Genomic DNA, 27,654 nt, shown 5'->3' on the forward strand with positions numbered 1-27,654 from the left:
GCAGGAATCTGCCCTACACACCCATAGTGATCAAACTGCGCCAGTCAGCTGTCTGAGAGGGTGGAGGAGCCACGTTGCTTGTCACCCACACTTTGCGGCCTCCACATCTCCGCTGCGAACACCCGACAAGTTCCCTGTCACCAGCAGAGATATTTTTATTGCTGTTTGAATTCAGTTGAATTCCGATGGCACCGCTTTGGCGTTCCACACCATATTTCAAAGCCGGGCTGACAGTCATAATATCGATGACAGATAGATATTCATGATCTCTTTTGGCTCTTGCAGGGGAAGGGACGAATATGTAATTTCTGAACTGCATTCAGGGCCTTAACTTGGGGAATGCTATCTGTCATAGGCAGTGACAAATGTGTGTGCGCGCGAGGAGTATGTGCGAGCGCGCGTGTGTGGGGAGTGGGGGGCGGAGATGGAAATTCCGGGCACTGGTTGAAACACACAATTGCATTTTGAGTTTCTTTTTTCATAATGCAAGTAGAGACCCAAACATGTCAGCACGTGAAGTGTAGGTGAAGGTAAAAGCACAAGTCAAGATAGAAAGAAGCTCTTTAGAAGTCAGTGAGTGAACATGGGAGAAGGGTGGAAGGGGTGGAATGCTCCTTGTCCCTTGTGTGTTCGAGTTGGAGATTTCTTCTGTGTCGAGATCTGTTTGTAGGGAAGGAGCGCGCTCTTAAAGAAATACAAGCATTTGCAATGCAGTAGGTCTCGCATTTACGCAAGTTTGAGTTATTGGCATTGTAAATGACAATGCCTTTTATTTATGTTATAAAAATGAAAACAAAAATAAAATGCATTGCCATTTGCACTATCAATAGCTCAAACTCGCGTAAATGTGAGACCTATTGCATTGCAAATGCTTGTTCTTTTTGTAAAGCATCCCGTTCTCCTTTAAGGAAAACGGGCTGCTTTACAAAAAAAAAAAAGATTGCTTTATTTAAAAGCAATCACAGACATGGTGGTCTGCTGACCTCAGCAGGCCACCATCCCTGTGATTTTTGCGATCCCTAATGGGTTGCAAATTGCGACCTACCTCATTATTATTCATGAGGTAGATCAGTTGCAACCCACTGGGCATCGCAGAAAGTGTTCAAAACACTTTTATACATACCATTTTGCGATTTCCTAGTTGTGAATCACAAAACCTTTTCTTCATACATCTGGCCCTTACTCCCGTAGATTGGAATACACCAGTCTTAAATGCTTTGGCCCAAGCTAGACTGGACTATTCCAATGCCATATATTTGGCTGCCCAGTAAACCCTTCTTTCCTGCCTCCAACCAGTCCAAAATGCTGCAGCTTCACGCCTCTTAGGCAATCTCAAGCCGTGACAGGAAGATTCCTGTATTGCAGTACTCTGTCTGCAGGACCACTTGAGAACTGCCCCTAAAGCTCTAACAATTCATAAAACAGTGCACCACCACCGCCCACATTTTCTGATACCGAAGTTCCGGATCTACCAGCTTAACCAAGCCCTACGTTTTGCTAATAACTTTCTGCTATTGGTCCCCCCCGCCATAGCTGTGTCTTATCGTAAAAGAGCATTTTCATCTGCAAAAGCTACGCTGTGGAAATCATTCCCAGCTACTGTACTTGTAAATTGTATTTATATAGAGCTTACTATCCTTGACATGGCGCGGACGTGCTTTGCAGTGAGTAGCATGTCACTTCATAACCCAAGCTTAGAGTTAAATCGTTACTAGAAGGGTAAAATGTGCTTCCGTTCTCATTGTGGATAAGATGGAAGAGGCTTGTCAAGTTTTTGCCTTTCAGATTTCATGCATTTATTATAATGTTTTGAAAGGAATAGACTAATTGAAGTGAATTAGCAATGGGAAGATGTGAGATGTTATTGGGAGTTGTGGAAATGTGGTGCATATCTGCTAGAACTTTCATTTAGTGTATTTGAGAAAACCATCAAAACCTGGCTGTTTAACCAGTAACTGCCCCACAAATCCCCCCCTCTAGTTGTTCCGTTATCTTCTCAGCCAGCACCAAGATAACATAACATGTGCCTGTTTATGGAGGTTTGGCCATGGGCCAGTATGTGAATTCCTGGATAAGTGCCTGTATGCACATTTCTGGATATGTGTCTATTATGTGAAGTCAGGGATATGTTCCTGGATTTGAAAGCCTGCACGTTTTTAAGAGAACTCCAGGATACGTGCCTGTATGTGAAGTTCTGTATATGTTACTGTACTTCACGTCCAGATATGTGCCTGTGTGTGACGTTCCGGCTTTGTGCCTGCATGTGAATTCCCGGTCAAGTGTATTTACATAAGGATGGGAACACAGCTTTTTTCAAGGCACTCAAGTGTTACAGCAAAACCCTCAACAATCCCTCAGGTGATACAACCCAACAGGTCTCTGTAGAAGCCACAAACACAGCAACATGCAACCAACATACTCTCACACAGCACCAACAGAACCTTACACAGCCACTAGCAAACCCTTCCACAGTCCTTAACAAACCCTCACACAGCTGCCAACATACTGTACTATAGTACTAAGAGCCACTAACACTATCGCACAGCTACCAATACACCCTGGAATAGCCCCCACACTAACTACCTCACTTCCTCTAAAGGCATGAACACAACCCACAATAGACCCACACACAGTTCCAACAGACTCACACATCTAACGTATACAACAGATCCTTGTACAGCAGCTCCCTGACGACCTTTACAACAAACCCAGCAGACCCAAACAACCCCCCTGTAGAACCATAGCATAGCTGCGGGCAGAGCGTTTTATAGCGCCCAACAGATACGTGTAGAATCCCCACTAAAGGCCCTGACAGCTCCCAAGACACCTTCACACGGACACCAATAGACCCCCACTAAGACCTACAACATGGCTCCTACAATCAAATAGTTGCAAAAGTCTGAATGCAGTGCATCAGATGGTATTTATGTAGCTCAAACGAAGACTGGGGGGAAAGGAGTGCTGTACGTCAGGGTGGGGAGAGAGGGAATTGGGCAGAGGACAGCCGGGAATGATTTGACATTTTGTACAATAGTATCGGTGATTCTTTTAGCAGGGATTGAGGAGCCATCATTGGCATCGTCTAAGGTCCGTGAGATCCTCCATGAAGCAATGACTCTAAGCCTCCTAAAACTCTAGGCAATCTGAACAGAGGTGGGATTGGATCCTGTTTTTATTTTCTTTTCTGCACTTATTGTTTTTTTTTTTTGAAACCTTTATTACAGAATTCAAAAGATATACAAAGATGGGCCTACAACCTTCGGGCCGGCCGCTAGTAAACAGTATGAGCATAGAATACAGTCAGTAAACAGTCGCTGCAGCGTGAGAGAGGTCACAGGAGTTGAAAGAAGCGTTGGCGGCCACACCGTCCGGACCCCCCACATGGCGGTTCCATTTTTATATAAGAAACGACAAACAAATCCACAAGGCAGCCAAAAGTCAAAGCAACAGTATGAGCTCCCCTGGGGAGGACCCTACCGATCCACAGGAATAGCGGGGGAGGATAGGAGACAAAGTGGACTCAAAGCCCAGAACCAAGGCGACAAGCAGACTAAGGAGACGGGGCCAGTGCCAGATCAGGCGTCAGCGGCGGGGTACAAATTCCGCCACGGTAGGTGTTACAGGGGCCCCACACTTTCACCCATTTCCCAGGCTTACCTCTCGCAACATACACTACCTTTTCCCGAAACATACACCAATCCATGTTGTCCTTCCACGCCGAGACCGTTGGCAACCTCTGGGAACCCCACAATTGCGCAATGTCACGCTTGGCCACCATATATCCCAGAGTCACCCACCACGTCTGCGGCACTGAGTAGTCAGTCGGCTCCCACACATTTAGCAGACATCTCCTCGCCTCGGGAAGCAGCGTCACATGCGTGACCGCCTGCAACACCGCGTGCACATCACGCCAGAATCGCGCCACCTCCGGGCATTCCCACAAAATATGGAGGAAGGTCCCTAAAGAACCACACCCACGCTTACACAACCCATCCACGGCATATCCCATACGCATCAGACCCGGCCCCGTAACATAGACCCTATGGAGTATCTTGAGCTGGATGAAGCGAAGGCGAGCCGGTATGGCCACCTCTTTCGGGGAGGCCACCGCAGACACCCAATCCTCGTCATCCAGCTCCAATCCATCGGCCACCCACACCTCACGAAGGCTAGTCAGCAGTCCCGAGCGATCGTTGATGAGCTTTTTGTAAATCAATGAAATCGTGCCGTCCGGTACATGCCCATCTAGCACTCCATCTTCCAGAGGGGAATACTCCGGGATGGAGGCAACATCCGGGAATACGGAGCACAGCGCGTGACGGACCTGGATATATCGAAAGTACTCCCTGTCCTGCAACTGGAATTCAGTCTGCAGCACATCGAACGTTTTGGATCCCCCCCTCGTCCAGAGATCGCCCACCTTGCTGATGCCTATCATGTCCCACTTCTCAAAGCCCTTCGAGGTCCACAGAGAGCCCAGCCGCTCAGATGCATACAGCGGCGTCGCCCGGGTCAACCGATCCTTCCACCCCATCGCCGAGTTTGCCGCGTGCCACACCCGTACCGCGACCCGCGTAGGGCCCGTCAGACGTGCGTCGAGCGATCTAGAATAAAGCGCCCGATTATATTCGCCACCCGGCAGTAATAGTTTATCCATTTCAAAGGCCGGGTTAAGAGCGGGCCCATAAAGGCCGTGGTTTATAGCAGCCAGCTGGGAGGCCCAGTAATATCGTTTGATGTCTGGGAGGGCGACCCCCCTGTCGTACCACGGGAGCGTCAGCTTCGCAAGGGCGATACGCGGCCTACCCTCCCAGAACAGGCGTCGCTGCAGACTCTCCACCTCGCGAAAGTAGCGCGCCGGGACAACGTCCATCGTGTTCTGTAAAGCGTATAGGAAACGTGGCAGCGACATCATCTTAAACAATGCCGCACGGCCGAGCGGTGAGAGCGGCAAGCGCCTCCAACGCGCCACGTCCTCCTTCAGGCGCTGGAGGGGGGGGAGCAAGTTCTGTGCATATCGGGCCTCAGCGTCCAGGGTAATGAAGATACCCAGGTACTTAAATCCCTGCGGAGCGATCTGGATAGGACAACCCCGCGGAAGGATAGGAGCCTCCCCGGAAAGGACATACACACAGGATTTAGCCCAGTTGATGACTAAGCCAGAGTTGCGGCCAAATGAATGCAAAACATCCACAAGTACAATCAGCGATTTACGTGGGGAAGCAAGGTATAAGAGAATATCATCAGCGTAAAGGGATACGCGATCCTCATACTCGGGGGTCCATCGGAGACCACGGATAGAAGGGTGCCACCGCAGCCACTCCGCCAGGGGCTCCAAGGCAAGCGCGAAGAGGAGCGGCGATAGCGGGCAGCCCTGTCGCGTGCCCCTGCCCAGCTCAAACGGAGCCGACACTCTACCGTTCACCGCCACCTGCGCCAGCGGTCCGGAGTATAACAGTTTCACCCAACCAATAAATCCCGGGCCAAAACCAAACTTAGCCAGCGTCGCCCAAATATATGGCCACTCATGCGTGTCGAACGCCATAGTGGCGTCCAGGGACGCCAAAATGGCCGGCTCTCGTATGAACGGGACCCGCGCGAGCACCCCATGCAAACGCCGCAGGTTGAGCGCGGTGTTGCGATGAGGGATAAAGCCGGACTGGTCCTGGTGAATCAGATCGCACACCACGCCAACCAGCCGATTAGCCAGCACCTTGGCGAGAATTTTGGGTTCCGCATTCAACAGCGAAATGGGCCTGTAAGACGTGACCCGATCCCGCGGCCTCCCCTCCTTATGAATAACCACGATAGTGGCCAGACGCTGGTCCAGCGGGAGGGAACCCGCCGAGCGGGCCGCGAGGAACATAGCACGGAGATGCGGCGCCAGCGTATCCGGTCGTAGTTTGTACAATTCGATGGGAAGGCCATTAGGACCCATGGCCTTGCCGGAGGCGACCGAACGTATGGCGAGGGCAATCTCCTCAGATGTTGGGGTCGCGTCCAACAACACTTTATCCTCCTCCGAAAGGGTAGGCAGCGCAATGTCTTTAAGCAGGGCATGGGAATCCTCTTCCGAGCGGGAAGATACCGGGGAATACACCCCACGGAAATATTCTGCAAAGCAATCAACAATTTCTCCTGGTTCAGTGACACACACACCATCCAATTTCTCAATCGACGGGACAACTCGACTCGCTCTCTCCTTTTTATCCAGCCACGCAATCAGTTTACCAGCCTTATCACCCACATCATACAGTCTCCCCTGTTGCTCTCTACTGAGGCCCCTGGCTGCCTCCGTGACGAGGGCCTCGTAGTCCGCCTGCTTGAGTCGGAGAGCATGCAATTTGTCGTCCGTCACCCCACACTCCAAATCACCCTCCAACTCGGTTATCTCAGTTTCAATACGGGTCACCTCCTCCCGCTCGCGCCTCCGGGAATGGGAAATAGGGGACAGGGCCTCCCCCCGGAGTACCGTCTTAAACGCCTCCCACAGAGAAACTGCGGACGACACAGACCCCACATTGTCTTCAAAATATCGCTTAAGAGATTTAACCAAATCTGCGCAAATCGTGGGGTCACGCAGGTACCAGGGATTAATCGGGGCCACCCTCCCCTCCCCCTCGGGACAATGTCGAAGTGCAACAGGAGCGGGGAGTGGTCTGAAATACCCCGCGCCAAATGTCGTACCTCCCCAACCCGCCCCGCCTGTACCGCTGGCATCAGGATATAATCAAGTCTTGAAAGACTGCCATGAGCCCCGGAATGAAAGGTGTACTGTATCTGCGTAGGATGTTTCAACCGCCAACAATCCACCAGCCCCAAGGTATCCAAGAGGCCGGACAACCACGCTTGGGCACGGGGGAGATCCCTAGGAGGGTGACGATCCTCAGTCCCGGAAACCACAGCGTTAAAATCCCCCCCAACCACTAGAATCCCCTCCGGAAGGCCAAGGAGGAGGCGCCCCAGATCCGCAAAAGTAGTCGTTTGCAACCCTGGCGGGACATAAACAGAAACGAAAACAATCACTCTACCCTCCAATCTACCCACCAGAACCGTGTATCGTCCCCTGTCATCATGGAGCACCTCATCAACTTCCAACGGGAGCGAGGTCTTAGCCATAATGCCCACACCCCTCGAACCAGACGTGAAGCCCGAGTGGGCCATAAGGCGATAGCCCCGTCTGTTCATGGCACGAAAGGAGTTTCCAATGAGGTGTGTTTCCTGCAGAAAGACTATATCTGGTGAAATTCGTTTTAGGAACTGCAGGACCACCCCCCGTTTTATCCTGTCCCCCAGTCCATTAACATTCCAGGACAAAAGACTCAGTCCCCTACCCCCCATCATAGCCGAAGTCGATCAATCGCCCCCCAGAGAGCACTTTAGAAATAGCACAACAATACTTCTGCCTTGTGGTACAAATAAACAATACCCAACCCCAACCCAACAACCCCAACAAAACTCCCCCCTCCCTGTACCCCTGCATGAGCCCAAACAGCCCCCCCAACTTGCAGTGTGCCTGTCGCCCCTATGTGATTTAAACTACTAAGACCCCCTAGAGGAGGAAGGAGAACCCCCTCGAGACCCAGCACCTCCTCCAATGGAGGGGAGACAAGACACAACAGACAAAAGACCCTAAGCTTGGCCGAAAGTGGCATCATCCGGAGTGAGCCCCCGTGTCAGTACCTCAGACCCGGTCCGGTGGGCACTCTCCTCCCGTCCCCGTCCCCCCATCCCGACCATGACCCCCAGACAAAGTGTCCAGCCAGTCCCCGGCCGTTTCAGGACGATCAAAAAAGTGAGTGCGACCATCCGCCTCCACCCGCAGCCTGGCCGGGAAGAGCATGGCGTATTTTAAGTTCATGCCTCGAAGCCGCCGCTTGACGCCCAGGAAACTCAGTCTCTGCTTCTGGACCGCCTGCGTGAAATCAGGATAAAAGTTCACTTCCATGTTCTCCAGCTTAATCGGCCCTGTCCCGAAAGTTGAAAATACGGGCAATAAGAGGCCGCGGAGGGGCTCCGACCTTTGGTCTGCCTCCGGGAACTCTATGGGCCCTCTCCACAGCAAAGAATTTACTCAGTCCTCGAGGCTGGAGATGGGTAGAGATCAGGTCCTCCACAAAGAGATCCGCCGCCGACTCCTCCCGTCCCTCGGGTACTCCGATGATACGGATATTATTCCTCCGGGCCCGGCTCTCGGAGTCCTCCAGGTGCCGATCCATGAGCGCACTTGCCTGACGGAGCCGGTGCACCTCCGTTTGAAGGGCCGCTACCTCAGTCGTGAGGCCCGACGCGGTGTGGGCCAAGGAGTCGACCCGGTCATTCGTCTTGGAGAGATCAGCTCTCACAAGGTTGACATCAATGAGGACCGCGTCGAGTTTGTGTGCCAAAGTGTCGAATTGCTGGCCCACCGAGGTCTTCATCTCAGCAATGGCGCCCATGACGTCTTGCAAAGTCAGATCCGTAGGCAAATCCGAGGCATCCGGGGGGCACTCGGAGGACTTGTGCGATCCGCCGGGAGATCCCTTCGGGAGGGTGTAGCGGTCCATGACGTTGGCCTGATGTGCGGTGCCACGCCGGGTCGACTTGGCCTTCAACCGATCCCCATCCTGCTTCATGGCCATCGTCGTGTATCTCGCACCCGCACCAGCCACGCAGTGGAGAGCAGGCAATCAAGGCCAAGAGCCTCGGGGGCCACCCCAGGACGGCAGAGCGGGCCACCGCAGGCAGGCAGGCAGGGTCTCCCAGCGAGGCCACCCCAACACAAATAAGCGCTGTGATCCCACTTGCGATAATGGCAAGGGGACTCAAAAGCGAAAGTGAAAGTGTGGGGTACGCGACTCGCCAGGCCCAGCCCGCCGTTGTTGTCACTTCGCCACTGGGTCGCCCCCAAACTCGAATCTGGGGTCAGGAGAGAAGTAGGCCGCAAACTTCAGTCGGTGCTCACTCCGGCACCCGGGGTCCAATTCGAAAACGGAAAACGGGTACCACCTCGGCTCAGGCTCACCGACACAGTCCCCTCAACCGATTCAGGATGAAGACAGGATAAACGTAGGAGGTTGCGGAGGTCCTCGGGAGCCTCGCACCTACGCGGCCATCTTGGTTGCGCGCTAGGCTCCTCCCCGCACTTATTGGTTTTGATCCAGCCCCGATCTTCGCTCCTATGGCTGACTGCATGACAAGACTAGTTTTCAGTCAGGTGTGTTGGTGTGCAAATCCTTGCTGTCTGTGGGTGACACAGCCACATGAGATGATTCTGTTGGGGAGCAACCAGTTGCGGTCTTCTTGGTGGGCATGATATGGTCGTATTTGTTCAGTACTTTGATAAAGCCAGGCTGCAGCATGTGGGACACCTTTTAGTGAGCCCTGGGTGAAGATGCGGACCAATGGAAGATGCACTTGAACTTCACAGAGCATACATGGTATGCTAACAAACCGGGTTGGACAGGTGTGTAGGCGAACTAGGCAGTGCCAGGAGGGCTGCTCTAACACGACGGTGGGTAGACCACTATTTGGTATGGTTGTGAGCTTGTTTTATGGTCTGGTGGGCAGGTTTTTACTATTGAGTTGCCCGCTATTGCCACAAACATTGCCTGAAGCAAGCACAAATGCATGCAACTTCCCATACCTTGCAAAGAAAACCACATTGTGTGTCTTCGCAAGGTAAAAAATGCCCAGATGCACCAATATAGACCACTTTTTAGATCTCTGATTCAGTAAGGAGATCACTTTTGTTTTGGTGTCCCTGCCTATTTTCTGTCTCAGTCCAACCCTGCTTACAAATATCTCAAACATAACATGCTCTTCTTCAACAAATATTACACAGCCACAAACACACACCATGGGAAAGTCCCCAGCAGACTCGCACACAGCTCCCAACAGATCATCGTACAGCAGCAACCAGTAGATCATCGCAAAACATGGAACAAATGCTCACAAACATCTCAAGCATACCAAGAAATACCTCAAAAAAATGATACACTGCCACAAACACACCGTAGCAATCTCTCCAATAGATCCTTGTACAGACACCTCCAATGGACCCCCACAAAACACCCAACCAATGCTCATAAAGGTCAGAAACATCCCTTGTACTAGCTCAACAAACATCATGCAGTCACCAACAGACCTCAGCGTAGTACACAAAACACTCTCCAAAAAATTGTCCCCGATAAACTCCTCACACAATTCCCAAACACACCCTGGAATGGCAGCCATTAACCGACTTTCGCAAAACCCACAACAGATTTGAACACATGTATAAAATGACCATTAAAGCAACCATCAACCCACCATTACTAAGCACCTACAGAACAAGGTTCCCAACAGACTCCCACACAGGCCATTGTGCACCCGCCTCCAACCGAGGCTTAACAAACACACAACAAATAAAGCCAGCAAATTCGCCGACAGAATCTAAAGTCACCCACAATACACGCCCATGTGCAGATGCGGACAACGGATGCTCGCACAGGTTCTATAGAACCCTTACAGAGGCCCCAACAGACCCTTGCACAGACATCAAACCTGCAAGGAGTCCCCAGCTAACCTGTACTCAAGTCCCAACAGCACGAGACGGCCACTCCCACAACTTTCAACAGACTCCCGCGCAGCTCCCAAAAGATCCTTACACAACCCCCAACAGGCCAACACCCACAAAAACAAATAACCTTTTTGGATAAAATCTTTCCTGTTTTTTGCCATATGCCAGTCGTGTGCAGAAGTGCTTTAAAGGGTTAAACGAGTCTGTTTTCTATGTCAACTGTCAGTGGGAATCAATGACATTCCTGCTGAATGACAGCAAAGATCAGCCTCTCTTTCGAGCAGAGGGCGAGTGTTCGGACCTGCCTGTACACGCCAGCGGCTGGTTCAACTTCCCTCCAGTGACATGTGAAGCCGTGTAAATAGGCCTCATTACTCTGAGAAAACTGCTTTTTTTTGTTTTAGAGAGAGAGAGGGCGTATTGGGAAGATGTCTGTGTGTGATGCCGGCTTCTGCAGAGGGCTTTGTGCGCCCGCAGGTCACAGGTTCCGATCCTAATAAGAAGGGTCAGGGTATTAAAGTGCCTACCAGGGCCGGACTGGGAACCAAAACCGGCCCTGTCAAAGGGCTCGGCAGGCCCCCCCGGGGGTTGGGGGTGCCGCCGAGCTCTTTGCCAGGGCCGGTTTTCGGCCGATTTTGTTACAGGGCCTATTTTGCAGACGGTCCTGTAACAAAAAACTGCCCCCAAGGGCCCGGCCACCACCTGTGCGGCGCACCGGGGGATTGCTCGGTGCCCGCTACGGCCAGTCCGGCCCTGGTGCCTACTGCAGAAATCCACGTGCAACCGGGATGACAAGTGTCAGAGCAACAATCATTCAGCCTTTCATCCTTCGGAGATCGATCAAGTGAGTGCTGTTATATTGCATAACCGCATCATGTGTTATTTTTAGTGTATTGAAGCAACAAAGCTGCCGAAGTAAGCGCTACTAAAATATACATTTATACCAATCCCCTCCTTCCGCCCCCCCCTCCGGATAATTAAAAAAAACACCTATGAATGTAGCTTCCATCAACGGAGCCTTGCAGTCCAATACGCTTTACTTATGACATGGATGAGCATTGGGAGGGGGAGGGGCGTGGATACGGGGTTTAGAGAAGGTGAAACATCTCAGCCTATATGGTGTGCGATCAAAGCATATGAAACTAACATGACTCGACAACAAAGGCGACATGTCGCCCTGTGCCAAATGCGTGATTTAACAATGGCTTCAGTCGATATCCCATAGGCGTGTGTTTCAAGAATGTGGCCACTGACAAGGCAGACAGCAGAAAAATAAATATGCCAAAAATGGATGCATTTCCCGGGACAACCCACCCACGAAACAGCCCTATTAACATAATGACTTCGCCGCGTGTCATTTATTCACAAATAGTTACAAACAGGATCAGAGGTGTGTGTGCATCCTTTCGGAAACACAGTGCATGGATATCTAAACTAACTCTGAGGGTCATATCGGATTTTAAAATAAGCCTTCATTTTAATGGGCCTCCGTTAGGCAATCAAAAAAATCTCAAAGATCTTCAAAAACCACATGCCTCTTTCCTTCTTTGGTGCTAGTCTATAGAGTAAGTTGACACTGTTAGCAAGTAATTTTTAGGTCTCGCCTGACCCAGCGCATGCGCTGGTCTGGCGAGACTTATTGAGAGGGCTCCAAAAAGTGCTACCAGGTCAGCCTAGAGCCACAGTGCATGTGCGCGGGCGCGCGCGCCGCTTTTACCGCGATTACTTTCACTTTCGCGGATGTTTGACAGCGATCAGTTTCGCGGCCCCACGGCCGCTTGGCATAGCCAATAGGTCTCGCTTTTGGAACCTTATAAGTCTTTAGTTATACAACTGTTGCATGGCTAAACACTTATAAGGTTCCAAAGGCGAGACCTATTGGCTATGCCAATGCTTGTGTGTAAGTTGTCTACAGATAAAATTAATGTGAAAAGGGCAATGTTGAAAAATTAATGTGAAAAGGGCAATGTTGAAAAAAACAATGTTAAGTTGCTGAAGTTGTAGACATAACAGATTTCCTGTACACATATCTTATAAGTTTTTACTAAGCACAGTTTCTATGTAAATACACAGCCATGAAATGTCGAATAACGTCAACCATTTTTAGTGTGTATTAACTAAATGCTTTTTGCTTAAAGCAATATCATTTTTATTAAATGAGTAGATCTGGCCTCCAAGGGTGGTCCTCCTACAAAGCCACTGTAGTTCTTCACCCGGGCAGCCCCTGTGTTTTCTGCATTGTTCGGGGTCGCCAAAGTTGCTGCCCAATCTGTGTAATCCTCGCCACAGATGTTTGCGCTACTACAAAATGAGCAAAGATGACTGAATACTCCACACCTGGCCCAATACTTTGCAAGAGTAAACTAGTCACTTTCTACCTATTTACTGCTTTATTATGGCATTAACGAGGAAATCATTCTGTCCAGAAGGCGATAATATCCCATTCGATTAACTAGGCATAAAGGCTTTTATCGACCCCTGGTAACAAATCATTAAACATTCAAATTGAAAGCATAAATACCTCTTTGCACGAGTTGTGAATCAAACGTTTTCATGGCAATATAATGTTTACATTGCCGTGTTATCTAATCTGCAGTTGCTTCAATAGGCTCCCAGAATTACAAAGAATCGCACGCATTTGACTGTGGCTGCCAGTGCAAAAGAAGCTACTAATTTTACTAGAAATTAAAAAAAAATGCCTGTATAAATCAAGGTAAAATCGTTAATTATATCAGAAAACAACACAAACAAATGTGCTCTCTTGTTTGCATTTGTTCAACCGAATTTTGAACACCGACTGAACATTTGCTGTTGCTTTCAACTCACCCACTTCGTTCTCGCCACTTGTAATGGGTCCTTCCTTCCGGGGTTGTTACCAGATTTTCTTGCTTTCTGGCGTTGGGTATATTTTTCACTTCTACTGAAGTGTGAGATCTGAGTTTTGGACCTTAGCCTCCTGTGCTCTGATTGAAATGGCTTCCTATCACTTAGATTCAGTTCCCAGGAAACGTGCCTGGCCTGCCTCTGTGCCTGGCCTGGGTCCCCAGGCTGAACTTGGAGATGTCAAATACTATATCTAGCTCACTATAAGTTGGCAGTAGGAGTACAAGACTATCCTTGTCGGTTATATATGCGCTGAGTTATGAAACAGTGGACATTTTCAACACAATCACGTTTTTGGTAATGTGTGGGTGTGCCCTACAGAGATTTTGACAGGCCACGTTAGCAGCGTGACCCCTCTCCAAGCTGTCGTTATTGACTAAAGTCATTTATTCGGCCTGGTGGAAGTAATTGATCTGATTTGTTGAAAATTCACTTAATTGGGGTCAAAACTTTCACATCTGAAATACAATTTCAGTTAACTGAAAATGTTCAATTATGAAAGGTTTAATGTGGTATACTTCATGCAGCCAAGTGTGACTTAAAAGACTAACCACACCTGTTGACGAAAAGAACAAGCATTGGCATAGCCAATAGGTCTCGCCTTTGGTACCTTATAAGTGTTTAGCCATGCAACAGTTAATGTTGTTGCAGTAAGGATATTGTGCTGCATAACTAAATACTTATATGGCCCCAAAGGCGAGACCTATTGGCTATGCCAATGCTTGTTTTGTTAGGTACCAAGGTGCTTTAAATAAAATTGCAATGTGACCCAGAGATAAGAAGAACCGTAAATGTCATGCTGTGAATGCACACTTTCCCAATCTGCATTTTTGACTATTTCACGCCACGCTTTAACAAGGGGGTGTTGCCTGTCATGCTGCGCGGCTGCTGGCGCATGAAAAAACTTCTCGATGAACGAGATGTAGAAGCAAAGTGTTGTGCCGCGGCCAGGTGCTAATGGCAGCGCGCCACTTCGGCGAGGTGTTTTGAGGCATTCTTGAAGTGGCGGCTCCTCTGCAATGGTGGAGGAGTGTTGCCCCACTGCTTTCAGCAGTGCGAGAAGCAATAACGTAAAATGATAATAACTTTCAGCTATTATCATTGTATGTTTGTACTTCTTTGCAGGTGGGTGGGCGGGGCTGCTCTGCAAGCAGCGCAGTGGAGAAGTGGTTTGCCCACTTCTAAGTCTAAGTGCGCAGGGACTGTTTGGTCAGCCCTCTCGGGCCGCCCAAACCAGTCATGCTCACTTTCCCACTTCTCCATGCAGTCTGCATTACAGCCTTCACGGAGAACATGCCCACACCGCCAGCTCCAGGCTGAGCACAGTGTCACGGCGCGCAGACCAATCACAACGCTGCATTGCAACGTTGTGATTGGCCTTAGGGGCGGGATCCTGGCTGCCTGCTTTCCTGTTCCTGAAGTCGGAGGCAGGGAGCAGGAGCAGAGATGCGGGACTAGGCGGTGGCAAGGTAAGTGATCTATTTTCTCCCTCCCTCTCACAATCGGACCCCCACAGCCACGAGCCATGCCAGCCGCCACTGATTTTTAGCCACAGGATCTCTCTGGGGACTTGAGGCGGGCTTGAAATCGAGCCAGAGCAGACGTGCTGGAGTGGTTGCGGCAGGACGCCGACAGCAAGGTGAGCGTTAAGGACCGAGTGGCAGCAGAGTGGTGGGCTGAGCAACGTTTGACCCCTGTGACTCTCCGAGTTTAGTTAAGTGTGCCGCAAGCAAGCCCGCAAGCTGCGTTGCTTGTAAAGAAACACTGGCGAAGCCAGGAGGCACAGCAGAAAAGCTCTTTAAAAGCTCCCAATAACTTTGTGGCTTACTCTGCGCACCCCCGGCCCTTAGCTGTAGTCCCGGTACAGCTCGGTGGAAATTGGCGGTGAGGCTCTAGGCAGTTTCAGGTGCTTGACGGTGCACAGAAGCAGCCGGCAAAAGGCTGGTGCAGCTTTTACCTGCTGAGGTGCCTACATTCCCACCAACAGTTGTCCAGAAGTGTCCTAGAAGTGCTCGTAGAGGGAGGGGAGCACGTGTCACAATGGCAGTTGTCCAGTTTTGAAAATGACAGAGCGGGTGCTGGGGTGTGCAGCTCTAGCGGTAAGAAAGTCTCTCTCTTTTCTCTTGGGCAGTAACTCTATCTGGCGCTTTGGCTGTATGTATAGAGAACAGAGCTCACCTTGATTCTGTACTGACTTTGCACTGTCCCGCCCCTTGAGCCTTGCCTCACCTCGCAGTGTTTCAGTGTTGTGCCCTGTGTGTGTAGCTTCTACCTGCCACCGCTGCTGACCAGCCTCCCTAAAGCTCACTGAGGCAGCGGTGTGGGGGAGATGGGTGAGGCTTTGAACAATCGCACCACCGGCTCCCGTTCCAGGAGCTCCCCCGAAACCCACCATAAGCCAGCACTCTTAGAGCTCACCCAGTAGGTGGACGCTGGGAGTTGCAGAAACTGCAGCAGGCCGCAGGAGTCTGTAGGTGGTGGCCTTGGAAAAGCCCAGGGAAAGCGTGCAAACAGCGAGGCAAGTAGTGGTTAGCCGCCACTACACAGAAGAGCCATTAAGGCGATGAGGAGGAGAGAGTGCGACCTCCTTCGTGAGTAGTATGTCCGTGCCTCTCCCCTCATTCTCATTGGTGCCCCTCGGGGCAGGCTCACCGATCGGGAGGTAAGGCAGTGCTGCCTACATACCACCTTCCAAAGTCCAAAATCTTACAGAACAGTATCTCATGCACTCCAAGAACCCAGCAAAGAAGCATCCAACAAGTTCTTGGCATCATGCCCAGAAGGTAAGTTATGCCCCGGAAAAAAATACAATGAACCATCCTTCCATCTCTGATACCTCCCTCCCAAGAGTCTAAGTTTGGCTCTACTTCACTCAACAAATCAAGAAAACAAGGGACAGATGAGCATAATCAAGAAGCCATACCCACCCCCCACCAACGTCCACAACATCTGACACAAAGACTCCCCAGGGGTTGACCAACCTGTTTTCTAAAAGGACCCAGGCACAAGCAGCCCAATCATCATCAAATAGGCTGATTAATTAATATTTTTAAGGTGCCCCATAAAGAACTTCGTCCACCAACCTCATCGGGCTCCTGGGAGTTGAACAAGCCATCAGGTTCTTCATATAGCATAGATCGAGCGCTTTCGGTTACAGGGCCAAAATCCTGCTGGTCAAATTCCTGTCACAGCCTACAATCGGGAGTTCCGTACAGTGAGAAGAGCCCTCAATCTGATCTTCCATCAGGCTTCCACAGAACTGCCCTGGAGAGTGCAGCAACAGAGGGAGACATTTATCCCCTGAATCAGTCGGGTGTAGACAATTGCAGACTGGAAAAAGAAGTTCTGGCTAGCTAACAGCGCCCATGTGCTTTTATGATAGGGACCACGCAAGTGCAAGGCAGTGAGACTGCCCCTTTGTCTCGGACATCACCGAAAACATCTCAGAGACCAACTCCACTGGATCTCCCTCAAAAAAGTCTAGAAGGGAAAGTATGTGCCATCAGGAACTGGGAAACCTATTGGGCTGCTTCCATGCCACACTGGAAGCCCAAATTGAAGCATTACTGGCACAAACCTCAGTATTTAGAAATGAGCAGAAATGCAGATCCATCAGTCCTACACAATTAAGAGCACTTTTAGGGCCACCCAGCCCCTCTCTGGCCTTCATCAGTATTAAGCAAGACACGATTGCCAGGGCTCTTTTATGACGATCGCAAAAGATGGAGCTCCTGATGGACTTAATTCAGTCTATTGCCTCAAGCTTAATAGACTTGGAACTCAGGCTAAGCTCATTGGCAAATCTCCTTGGGCAGGCAGGTGTGGACGGACTCTGCTCATGGTCCCCACTGATCAATAAACTAAGTTCTCTGACTGAAATACTATGGAGCCTTGTGGACAGCATCAAGAGTTCGATCTAGGTCATTGAAAAAAACACAAGGGATCTGCCTTTGAACAGAATTTCCACAGTCAAACAAATTGATATCAATGACAATACTTCCACGGTTGTGGCAATATCGGCCTCACCACCGACCGAAGATGGGCTTATCCTCCAACAAAACAGCCCACTTGCAACTCTATCATCACAGTTGACTCTCTATCCCCTAGCTCGATCGAAGAGAGGGCACAAGTCCAACCTCTTGAACCATTAGCACCACCAGGGCCCTCAAATACCCTTAATCTCCCAAAAAGAGCAAAAAAGAAATTGAAAAAACTGTCAGAAAAACAGTGCCTCATAAAACAGAGATGTCTGATCGCAGGGGCTACCACCATTTCTAACTTGGACCAAGGGAATGGGTCTACGAAGCTCTTTCCTATATTCAACTCCGCTCCTAAAGCAAGTATGGGGCACATGGAAGACAAACCCACCAAGCTGCTCGCAAGACCCATCGAGAAATCCCACCCTTCTAGAGACAGCCCCACATGGACCACCAAAAGTAGTAGCAGCTCCAATCTCCATTAAAGGTCCTGAAAACAAACCAAAAGTGACGGTCCAAGGGATCAACATGGCAAGGGCACCAATGGTTTGTACTAATGCATCAAGGGCCATGCTGACTCCCACATTTGCCGCCGAGCCATCAATGGTACACAAGGAAACCCAGGAAGTCACCTGTACTTTAAGCTGCATATCAGAAACAATTGAAACCAACACCCCCCACACATAGGGCAGGTGGGATTGCGCACAGAGGCCGTTCCCATGAGATCGGTTTTTGTACCAAATAATCCCACAGGGGCCAGACATGGGATCAATGGGGTGCAGCCACTTAACAGGCAGGGGCTCCTTTATCGACAACTGCTCCCAAGGCACAAATGGCAGAATCGAGAAAAAATACGACACCTGTTTGCACCGATTTAGCAAACAGGTAACCCATTATCAAAGGCCTTCCTGGCCTTGCAAGCAGCAGCCAAAATGCCTATTGGCCCGGTCCCTGGGCTACTTTACCCAGCAATCTAGCTCAAGCAAGCATATGACATGTTGAACGATAACTTGAAATAGGTCCACCGAATCAGTGGGTCTACCCCACACCCGGTGACAGGAGAGACTATGACAACCAGCCACAATCCACATCAAGGCCAGCTGAAAAATGTTATGAGGCAAACTGTGATGATAATCAGTCACACACAACATGACCAATTGTCCAGTAAGTAACTGGAGACAAAGTGGTCCAACAAGCAGTCTCTCACCTAGTCAACCGATCTGCCCCCTAGTTGCACTTAGCCCTTCATCTTTCCAGCTTCAACGGGCACTAGAGTCTCAAACTACCACACCAGGGGAAGCCATACACACACGCACCACAGACCACTATTCTTGGTGGTGGTATTCCTTAGACATATATTTTTCAGTCTTGTCCCTAACACAGGTTCTCTAGCACAATCGCTCCTTTCTTCCCTCTTTATATATGTTTTGGGGTAGACTATGATGCTCTTCAGCACATTTACTTTTGAAGTTAAGCAGACCTTATGTTTTCTTTTCTTCTTTATATGTATGCAGCCTTGAAAAAGACCTGTGGGCGAAACGCGCGTCGGCTGCAGTCTGAAATTGGACACATATTTGGCTAATAAAAACATCTAATACAACATTCGGATCAAGATTGGATAATGATTTACTTCTCTACATGAACTTTTCAACTTATGGACAATGCTCAAAGAAATGAACAATTTGGAGTATTATTAGACTATGGTGGTGTTCTGCGTTGCCTGTCTACCTGTTTGATTTGGTGTTCATTACTCACTACACCCCTAAGGGTACTCATGAAATATAAACAGAGGAAATGTGTTACGCCTGTTCCAACACATTTCAACACCGACGGATCTGACAGCAGCTGAACTAACTTCTGTAAAGTTTATTCAGATCCTAGAAAAAGGAACCTCGGATGCCACATTAACCACATGAAAAAGAGCTGGCCTCAGAGACACCATCTTGAGTGAATAAAGGATCTTTGAGGAATGGGGAATTGAGTTGTTAAAGCTTCATCCACCAAAATATCCTCACTTTTACTGCCACAGGAGCCCACTGCGCTGCACAGAAGTGACTTGTGAGGGGCGTAGGGCACTACCCACGGCTGGCTTCCAAGTGCATGAAAACCTGCAAAATCTCTACAAGTATTATGTGCTAATAATCAAAGAAACGTAAGACACATGACAAGAAGAAACAAGGACTGGTGGAACGAGTTGGACAACCTTCATAGTGACACCCGAGAGGATTATTCCAAGCCGCCATCAACCAGGCCGAGTCCAATCTCAGAAACCCACAAAGGAGCGAATGTTTACAATCGCATAATTTAATGTGGCATGTCTGAGGTCAATTTTGACAAGTAAATCTACGGTGGCATTCTTGCATTAAAGCAACATCATCTGCCTACAGGAAACGTGGGCGCTTACCAGGCTTCTATGAGCTTTTTATGCCAGCAAAATGTACTAATTTATTTGGCTGGCCATCAGGAGGTCTCTCAACCTTCATTAGGCAAACCAGCAAGATTGAAGTTGTGCCCCTTAATCAAACCTCTCTGACTTTGCCAGCAGAAATAATCTCAGGGTTATCAATGCATCATAAAAAGACCCCCTTGCTCCTAATAAACTGCTGCCATAAGACACCGAAAACACAAAAAATGCAATCAATTGACGACCTCTGCAATTACCTAGAAGCCATTCTTCTGGATCACGCCTCACATGAAGTCCTGCTCACAGGGGACTTTAACATCAGGGGCCTGGGAAACACCAGCATCACTTTTCAAAAAGCCAGGGAACAGGAAAAAATGAATGACCTTCTGGGTACCTTCACATTAAGTGTTTAAGGCTCAAGACCCCCATCACCAGCTCCTCTGCACTTTTAAAAGAATCTCAACAATTGGCTACATCTTCCTGTCTGAATCTCTGGCGAATTGTCTTATTAACTTTGAGATTCTTGATAGGTGTGAAAGCGGCGATAAGCCCCTGCTCTAACCGTGGACTGAGGAGTTCCTATGGTGGCCAAACATTGCGTAGTGGGCTCCTCTACATGCGTTGAAGCAACAAAGTCAGGAGGATCAATCGGAGGGCCACAGAGACCTCTATGGTGACTAAGTGGCTACGCAAGGTGATTATGAACTCCAACACTACTCAGGGATTCATAGAAAATGAGTGGGCAGATTACCCACGGAGCTTATGGACTCTTTACTAGCAACTGGAGATCGCTAGCAACCATCAATGGAAATAGGGACGGTGCAGTTCAGCCAGCCGTATGACCATTGTCATTACACGAAGAAAGTTTAGAAGGTCCTTGCGCAACCACAAACTCAACTTAACCATCAAAAATGCAACAGCTATCACTAAGTCGCACAAAGAATACAAAAAAGCAGTATGGGAAGTGAAAAAAGCCGAGTAGTTAAACATACATCAAGTGCACCAGGAAAGACGTCTAGCTCACTTCTGGAACTACATTAACAAACTAGAAGCCCCAAACTCAACTAGGGTAACGGAGTTTCGGCAGGAGCCTGGATGAGCCATGTAACAGCACTATACTCTAGCCATTCAACTGAGCCAGACTACATGGACAAACTGGGGCCCGTAGACCAGTCCACAGGAAACCAACAGGATCTAACCATGCCGGCCAAGGTTTGCAAAATCATAAAGTCAATGAAAAATGACATGGCGCTAGGTCCTAACGGCCTTCCCGTGGAATCTTCAAATGTGCATCGGAGGACTGGACAAAGGTTAAAACACCTCTTTATAATCAAGCTTTCCTCTCCGCCCAAGTTTCAGATGCATGGAGGGGCTCCATCCTGTGCCCTATATTTGAGAAAGGGCACCGAACAAAGCCCTCTATCACTTGTTAGCCCTATTAGATCTAGAGGCCGATGCTTATGCTCGAATACTACTCAAAGAGCTAGAGGCTTGGATTCTGGGCAATGGTGTTCTCCCATTCTTCCAGACAGACTTCCGTGCAGCAGTTTCCCCTTTTGATAGCATCACCACACGTGCGGTCCTGAGCCATTGAGCAGCCCAAAGAAAACAGCTACCACTTCTTTTCTACTTTATCGATTACAGTGCTGCTTTCGATAAGCTATGGAGGAAACTAAGTGCGTGGGGCATTCCCGCAAATCTATTAGGGGCTATCATTTCTCCTTACTCAGACACATAGGTCCGTGTGAGAACGGTCACCTCCAAATTTACCACGCAAGGTGGTCTGAAGCAAGGCTGCATCCTCACTCTCCTGCCCTTTAACACAGCAGATCTACGCAAAGCACAGGCAAACAGCTATCTGCCATCCTCCCACGACTAGGCCATTCGACTCTACACATTCTTCAATATGCAGATGATATTGTAATAATGGATCACACCAAAGTGGGCTTACAGCGAGCACTGAGCAGTCTTCATACATATAGTGAGAATAACTTTCTTACGATTAATCAGGACAAGACCAAATTCGCAATCTTCGGCCATCATAAGAACAAGAAAATTATTTCAAGGCATATGGGGACCAAGATCATTAAAATGGCAATGAAATATGACTACTGTCTCGCCTGCCTCCATAAGAAACTAAAAAATCCCTCAGCTTCATTAATTCTCAAATTCATAAAAACACCCCTCCTCCCACCACTACAATAGGGGCATCGGGCTTTTCCAGGCGCCTGTTCTGTCAGCCTAGTGCATGCGCAGTGCTCAGGTCATAAGAAAATATTCCAATTGCCCAGGCGTCTCTGCAGATCTAGAATCCACCTGGACTTTGGCCTATCAAATCAAATGCTAGCCTGTGAGTCTGACACATTGAAATACTACATATGTATATTGAAAGCACCAGGGTACTCACTCAAGACCTATGAGAGAGACACATTTGAGATCCCCAGTAAAGCATAGCATTGGCAATCGCAGAAGGCAATTACATCTTTCCAAGCCGAAGCACCAGCGCCAACACTCAACTTCATCTGCTTTTGAACCTGGAAAAAGGCAATCAATAGGCAGTTGCGTTTAGCTTCAGGTCAGCAAGACACTGCTTCTCTAAAGTCCTCAGATAGTCTGCCCCCCCTAAACCCTTCATATCTGGAAGGGAGACCCCAGCCTTACCTTCAGGGGCCATCAAAAGCAGAGTGTGCAGAGATATTATGAATATGCAATAGCTTGGTTTACCAGTAGCGAACCTCAACCCGGCATGGGCCAACCCAGCAACGGAGGGGGCATGCAGACTATGCAATGTCAAGTGCCAATCATGGCTGCCCCTCTCCTGACGTCACTAGGCAGGCCCTACTAAAACCAGTTTTCCTGACGAAGGGAGCCTGCACTTGTCTGGAGGCCTCTTCTGTATGTTTTTGCCAACCTGACGCCAGATCGTTATCAAGGTGTGAGATCTACGTCACAAACCTTCAATGCTCACCTTCGATTTCGAACCACTGACTGTCTCAAAAACGTATAACTGATTATTTATTACACTTAGACACCTGGAAGCACCTAGCTGCATGACAAATGGCCTGCGGCCCGCTTAATGCACGCGGCACTTTCTAATGATTACTTATGCTTAAAACCAGTATCATGCACTACTCCACTTTCAGAACTCTGCCTCTGGGTTTTATCTCTGCTTGTTTCAGTTCTTACTATCTTAAAATATTTTATTCTCATCGATTTCATTCCTTGGGTGTCTGAGGTGCACTCGTTTCCAGAAATAATTTAATTGGTAGCGCGAAATGTATTTTTAGTAAAATTTTACTTTGATGTTTGTTGTTATCCATAATGATGTGTACAAAAAGTGTTATGGTTTTTAGTAACTAAACAAATAATTTGACATTGACATTCCTTACAGCCAGGGAGCAACAACACCACTCTTTAATATACCGAGCAATATATACTGAATGGTCCGTTGGCCCCTAAACACCAGAAACCGTAGTTACATAACTCAGCTCTACCCCTTAAATCACTCGGATTGGAAACTATGGAGTGCAGGTTACACAAGCAATCCAGAAGTGCGCTTTATTGGGTTGGAACACCGACCTGCTACTTACAAACAGATCTCCGCCACACACCAGTAACCCACTGAGCTACTTTACCGCGAATAGGACTTGCAGGTGATACACGGAACGAACATTCTAACACGCACATCTCCCTGCTGGAGGGATTATAACCTCTGCGCACGAGGCGGTTTACATGTCAATGCACGCGCCCGCACACACCCGACCTCTCTGCAGCAGAATAAACTGCTGCCCCTGTGAACTGCCTCAGATGTATTTGACACCTATATTCACTGCCGCACAAGCATTAACACACCACGTCGAGATGTCTGTGAGATGCAGATTAAAAATAACCCACACGCAACCATCAATCAGTGGACCCTTCTTGGGATCAGATCCTGCAGGTTACACCGAGATCTCGTTTAGTGTTAAAGCGCGTCGCAGGTAGCATACATGGCACATCAGATCTGATTGAACACACTTCGGTTAGAACCTGCAACTCACACATGGATGGCTAAAGAAGGTATGTCAGAAACCAATGAATCCCGCCCTCCCCGCGGAGCCGAGGGGGGTCAGAAGCCTTGCCCGCACATTAATCGCGGGTCTCTGCCGCATACCAGCGCCCCGCGCCCCCCAGCTATATCACTTTGCTGGAACTTGGATGTTATATAGATGGATGGAGCTGCTGCATCACCCCCGAGCTGTCTGTCAGGCACTCACCTGATATTTCCGCCTGGGGCACCCCGGCGAGGCTGAACCCTGCGGCGCTGTAGACCTGCCTGACCTCGGCGCAGCTCCGGGGTTTGCCTCCGCCGGTCCCGTCGCTCCAAGCCGAGGCCAGCAGCCAGAGGAACCAGAGACCACCGGACAACGCCATCCCGCCGCTGCCTCCAGCGCACGCCGCCTAGAGCATCCTCCAGATGGGGGCTCGAGGGACCGCACCGGCCTCCCTTCGAGATCCGGGCTGCAGGTGAGGGGGACCGGTGCGGAAAGGAGGGACGTGATTCCCGAGGTGTCCCGAGCGGCGATGTCAAGACAAATAAGGCCCTCTAGGTGCGCTTCCAACCCGCAGATAGTCCCGGTGTACGCGCCCAGGTTGGACGGTGATAACCGGGGCGGGTCTGCAGGTGCTGCCCTGGCAGCTCGTATAGACGACTCCAACCCCTGCGTGGAACAAACTGCCGGCAGCTACAGGGGCTGTGTGCCCGGGGGTGCAGTATCCGCGCTGGTAGCAGCAGACCGGTCCCGGTGGCTTCCCGCGGCCCCTGTCCTCCTCTCTGCTCTCGGAGCCCGCTGCGCTCTCTGAGGCTGGCAGAGCCAGCGGGCTCCTGGCTGCGGCTGCCGATTGGCCGCCGAGCGCGCCGTCCCTATTGGCCGCCGTTTATTCCCACTCATCGAGTGTAGCCTGGAATGCTGTGCCTTTTTAACAACCTCACAGTGTATTGCCGATTCTGATGAGTGTTTTTTAAGCTGGCGTTGCTCTTGATATTTAAGGTGTGCCCAGGTCACAAGATTGTAAGACTCTGGAGACAGACACACGCCCCAACACAAGTAAGGCAGCCCACGAGGTTAAGGCGCCTGCTGCAAAGAATTGAGTGTAAGCTGCAGGTAACAATTTTTAATGCAGGGAAATAGTTCAGGGGAATACATATATATATGTATATTTTTCAGGAGACTATATATATATAGGTGAGCAAGGCTGTTCGTATCCGAAACAAGTACAATGGTGGCCAATTAATAAAGTTTTTTGACATCACGCGTCGTCGCCATAGTCATCCTTTCAACCAAAAGGAAAATGGAGAAATATATATATATATATATTTATATATATATATATATATTCACTTAGAAAACCATAGGTTTCACACATGTTATAGTTAGCTGGACATTTCACTCGTGAAAAACCATTGAAATTCCCCCGTTATAGTTAGTGCAGGCAACTATAACTCACGCGACCGCAATCCTCTGCTGATGACGTCAGATATTACATCACTGTATTTAGACACTTATTTACCCATGTCTTCTTCCATTAATTTTTAGCTATACATATATTACAAATATTTTTTTTTCAGAAAGACACATATGTCATCAGTGATGTAATATCTGACGTCATCAGCAGAGGATTGCGGTCGCGTGAGTTATAGTTGCCTGCACTAACTATAACGGGGGAATTTCAATGGTTTTTCACGAGTGAAATGTCCAGCTAACTATAACATGTGTGAAACCTATGGTTTTTTAAGTGAATTTGCAAGGTTTTTTAAATGCTAATTCCTAACTATAACGTGTGTGAAACCTATGGTTTTTTCAGTGAATTTGTACGTTTTTTTAAATGCTAAGTTATGTTTTTTTTTTTTTTAAAGGTTTTTCACCGTGCGCGCCTGTACACGCACGGTGCGCTTCGCGCACCGCGCGCCCACGTTGCGCAGTTCGCGGAATTTTTCAGTTTCTACCGTACGCGCACGCTACGCGTACTCGGCGATTTTTCGCAAAAAAATTAAAGGAAATTTTGGCCCTTGGGGGTCCTTCTGGGACCCCCTGACAAAGGCTAGGGGGTCTGGAACTGTCCACCCTGCCCCCTTTTCACGTTCTCCACCTTTGTTTTTTACCCCCTCAGACTGCGAGAGACAAAATGGCGGCCGACACTTCCTTATTTCGACCGATCCGAATGTTTACTAAGATCTAACAACCAATCAGAATCGCGCTCGCGCACGGCAGCGTGCGCGTACGGTAAGTTTTACCGTACGCGCACGGAGCGCGCCTATAGATATATATATGCTTTTAAATGCTATTTTCTCAGGAAATACTGAACAGATTTACACCAGACCTGCAAAAGGCACATCCCTGACCTGAGGACTACCTCTCTGCCAAATTTCAAGTAATTCTGTTCAGCCGTTCGGGCTGTAGCTTGGACTAAAGGTCCTATGGTAAAATGCATGGGGAAAACGCGTTTTGGGACCCCCCCTTTTTCTCAGCCCCCGCTTGACGAATCCCCCCGAGACTTTCAGGGAAAGAGCGGAGCGGAGCGCCCCACCTATTTTGAAAATTTCGCGAGGATTCGTCAATCGGCGCCACAGTTATTCCAAATAGAATGTTGCGGATTTCCTATGGAAACACGATCCTAACTATAACTATCTACTGGCGACCGCCAGTAGATAATATATTACATTCCCCTGAATTATTTCCCTGCATTGAACATTGTTACCTACAGCTTACAATCTGTCTATCTATCTATCTATCTATCTATCTATCTATCTATCTATCTATCTATCTATCTATCTATCTATCTATCTATCTATCTATCTATCTATCTATCTATCTATCTATCTATCTATCCACCCACAAACACATACACACACCCACACACACATAATCAATCAATCAGAACATTTGTAGAGCGCACTACTCACCCGTGAGGGTCTCAAGGTGCTGAGGGGGGGAGGGGTGCTGCTACTGCTTGAATAGCCAGGTTTTGAGAAGCCCCCTGAAGGTTAGTAGACCCTGGGTTTGCCGTAGGAGGATGGGGAGGGTGTTCCAGGTCTTGGCGGCAAGGTGGGAGAATGATCTGCTGCCGATGGTTGCTCTTCGGATGCGGGGGATGGTGGCGAGGGCGAGGTCGGCGGAGCGGAGCTGTTGGTTCGGGGTGTAGAAGGTGAGTCGTCTGTTGAGGTATGCCGGTCTGGTGTTGTGGAGCGCCTTGTGTGCGTGGGTGAGGAGCTTGAAGGTGATCCTCTTGTTGATGGGGAGCCAGTGCAGGTTTCTGAGGTGGGCAGTGATGTGGCTGTGGCGGGGGAAGTCAAGGACGAGGTGTGCGGAGGCGTTCTGTATGTGTTTTAGTCTTTTCTGGAGTTTGGCTGTCGTTCCCGCGTAGAGGGCGTTGCCGTTGTCCAGCCGGCTGCTGACGAGGGCCTGGGAGACCGTTCTTCTTGTTTCGGTGGGGATCCACCTGTAGATCTTGCGGAGCATGCGGAGGGTATTGAAGCAGGAGGACGAGACGGCGTTGACTTGCTTGGTCATGGAGAGTGATGAGTCGAGGATGAACCCCAGGTTGCGTGCGTGGTCGGTGGGAGTCGGTGCTGATCCCGGTGCGGTCGGCCATCAGGAGTCATCCCAGGCTGAGGGGGTGGAGCCGAGGATGAGGACCTCTGTCTTGTCGGAGTTCAACTTCAGATGGCTGTTCTTCATCCACTCGGCGACGGCTTTCATTCCTTCGTGGAGGTTGGTTTTGGCGGTGAGGGGTTCCTTGGTGAGGGAGAGGATCAGCTGGGTGTTGTCGGCATAGGAGATGTTGAGGTCGTGTAGTCGGGCGACGTGGGC

General features: G+C 49.4%; 1 protein-coding gene across 1 annotated transcript in view; it reads right to left on the minus strand.

Moving 5' to 3' along the window:
- The window catches only part of GPC1 (glypican 1), a 349,563-nt gene extending 324,761 nt beyond the window's left edge, over positions 1-24,802 (minus strand). Inside the window, exon 1 of the mRNA XM_085634652.1 lies at positions 24,061-24,802. Within this exon, the coding sequence (XP_085490778.1) occupies positions 24,061-24,217 (157 nt within the window). The 5' untranslated portion in view covers positions 24,218-24,802. The remainder of the gene's footprint in view (positions 1-24,060) is intronic.
- Between the last annotated feature and the right edge of the window lie 2,852 nt (positions 24,803-27,654).

Source organism: Triturus cristatus, chromosome 11, assembly GCF_964204655.1.
Source record: "Triturus cristatus chromosome 11, aTriCri1.1, whole genome shotgun sequence".
Taxonomy (NCBI): domain Eukaryota; kingdom Metazoa; phylum Chordata; class Amphibia; order Caudata; family Salamandridae; genus Triturus; species Triturus cristatus.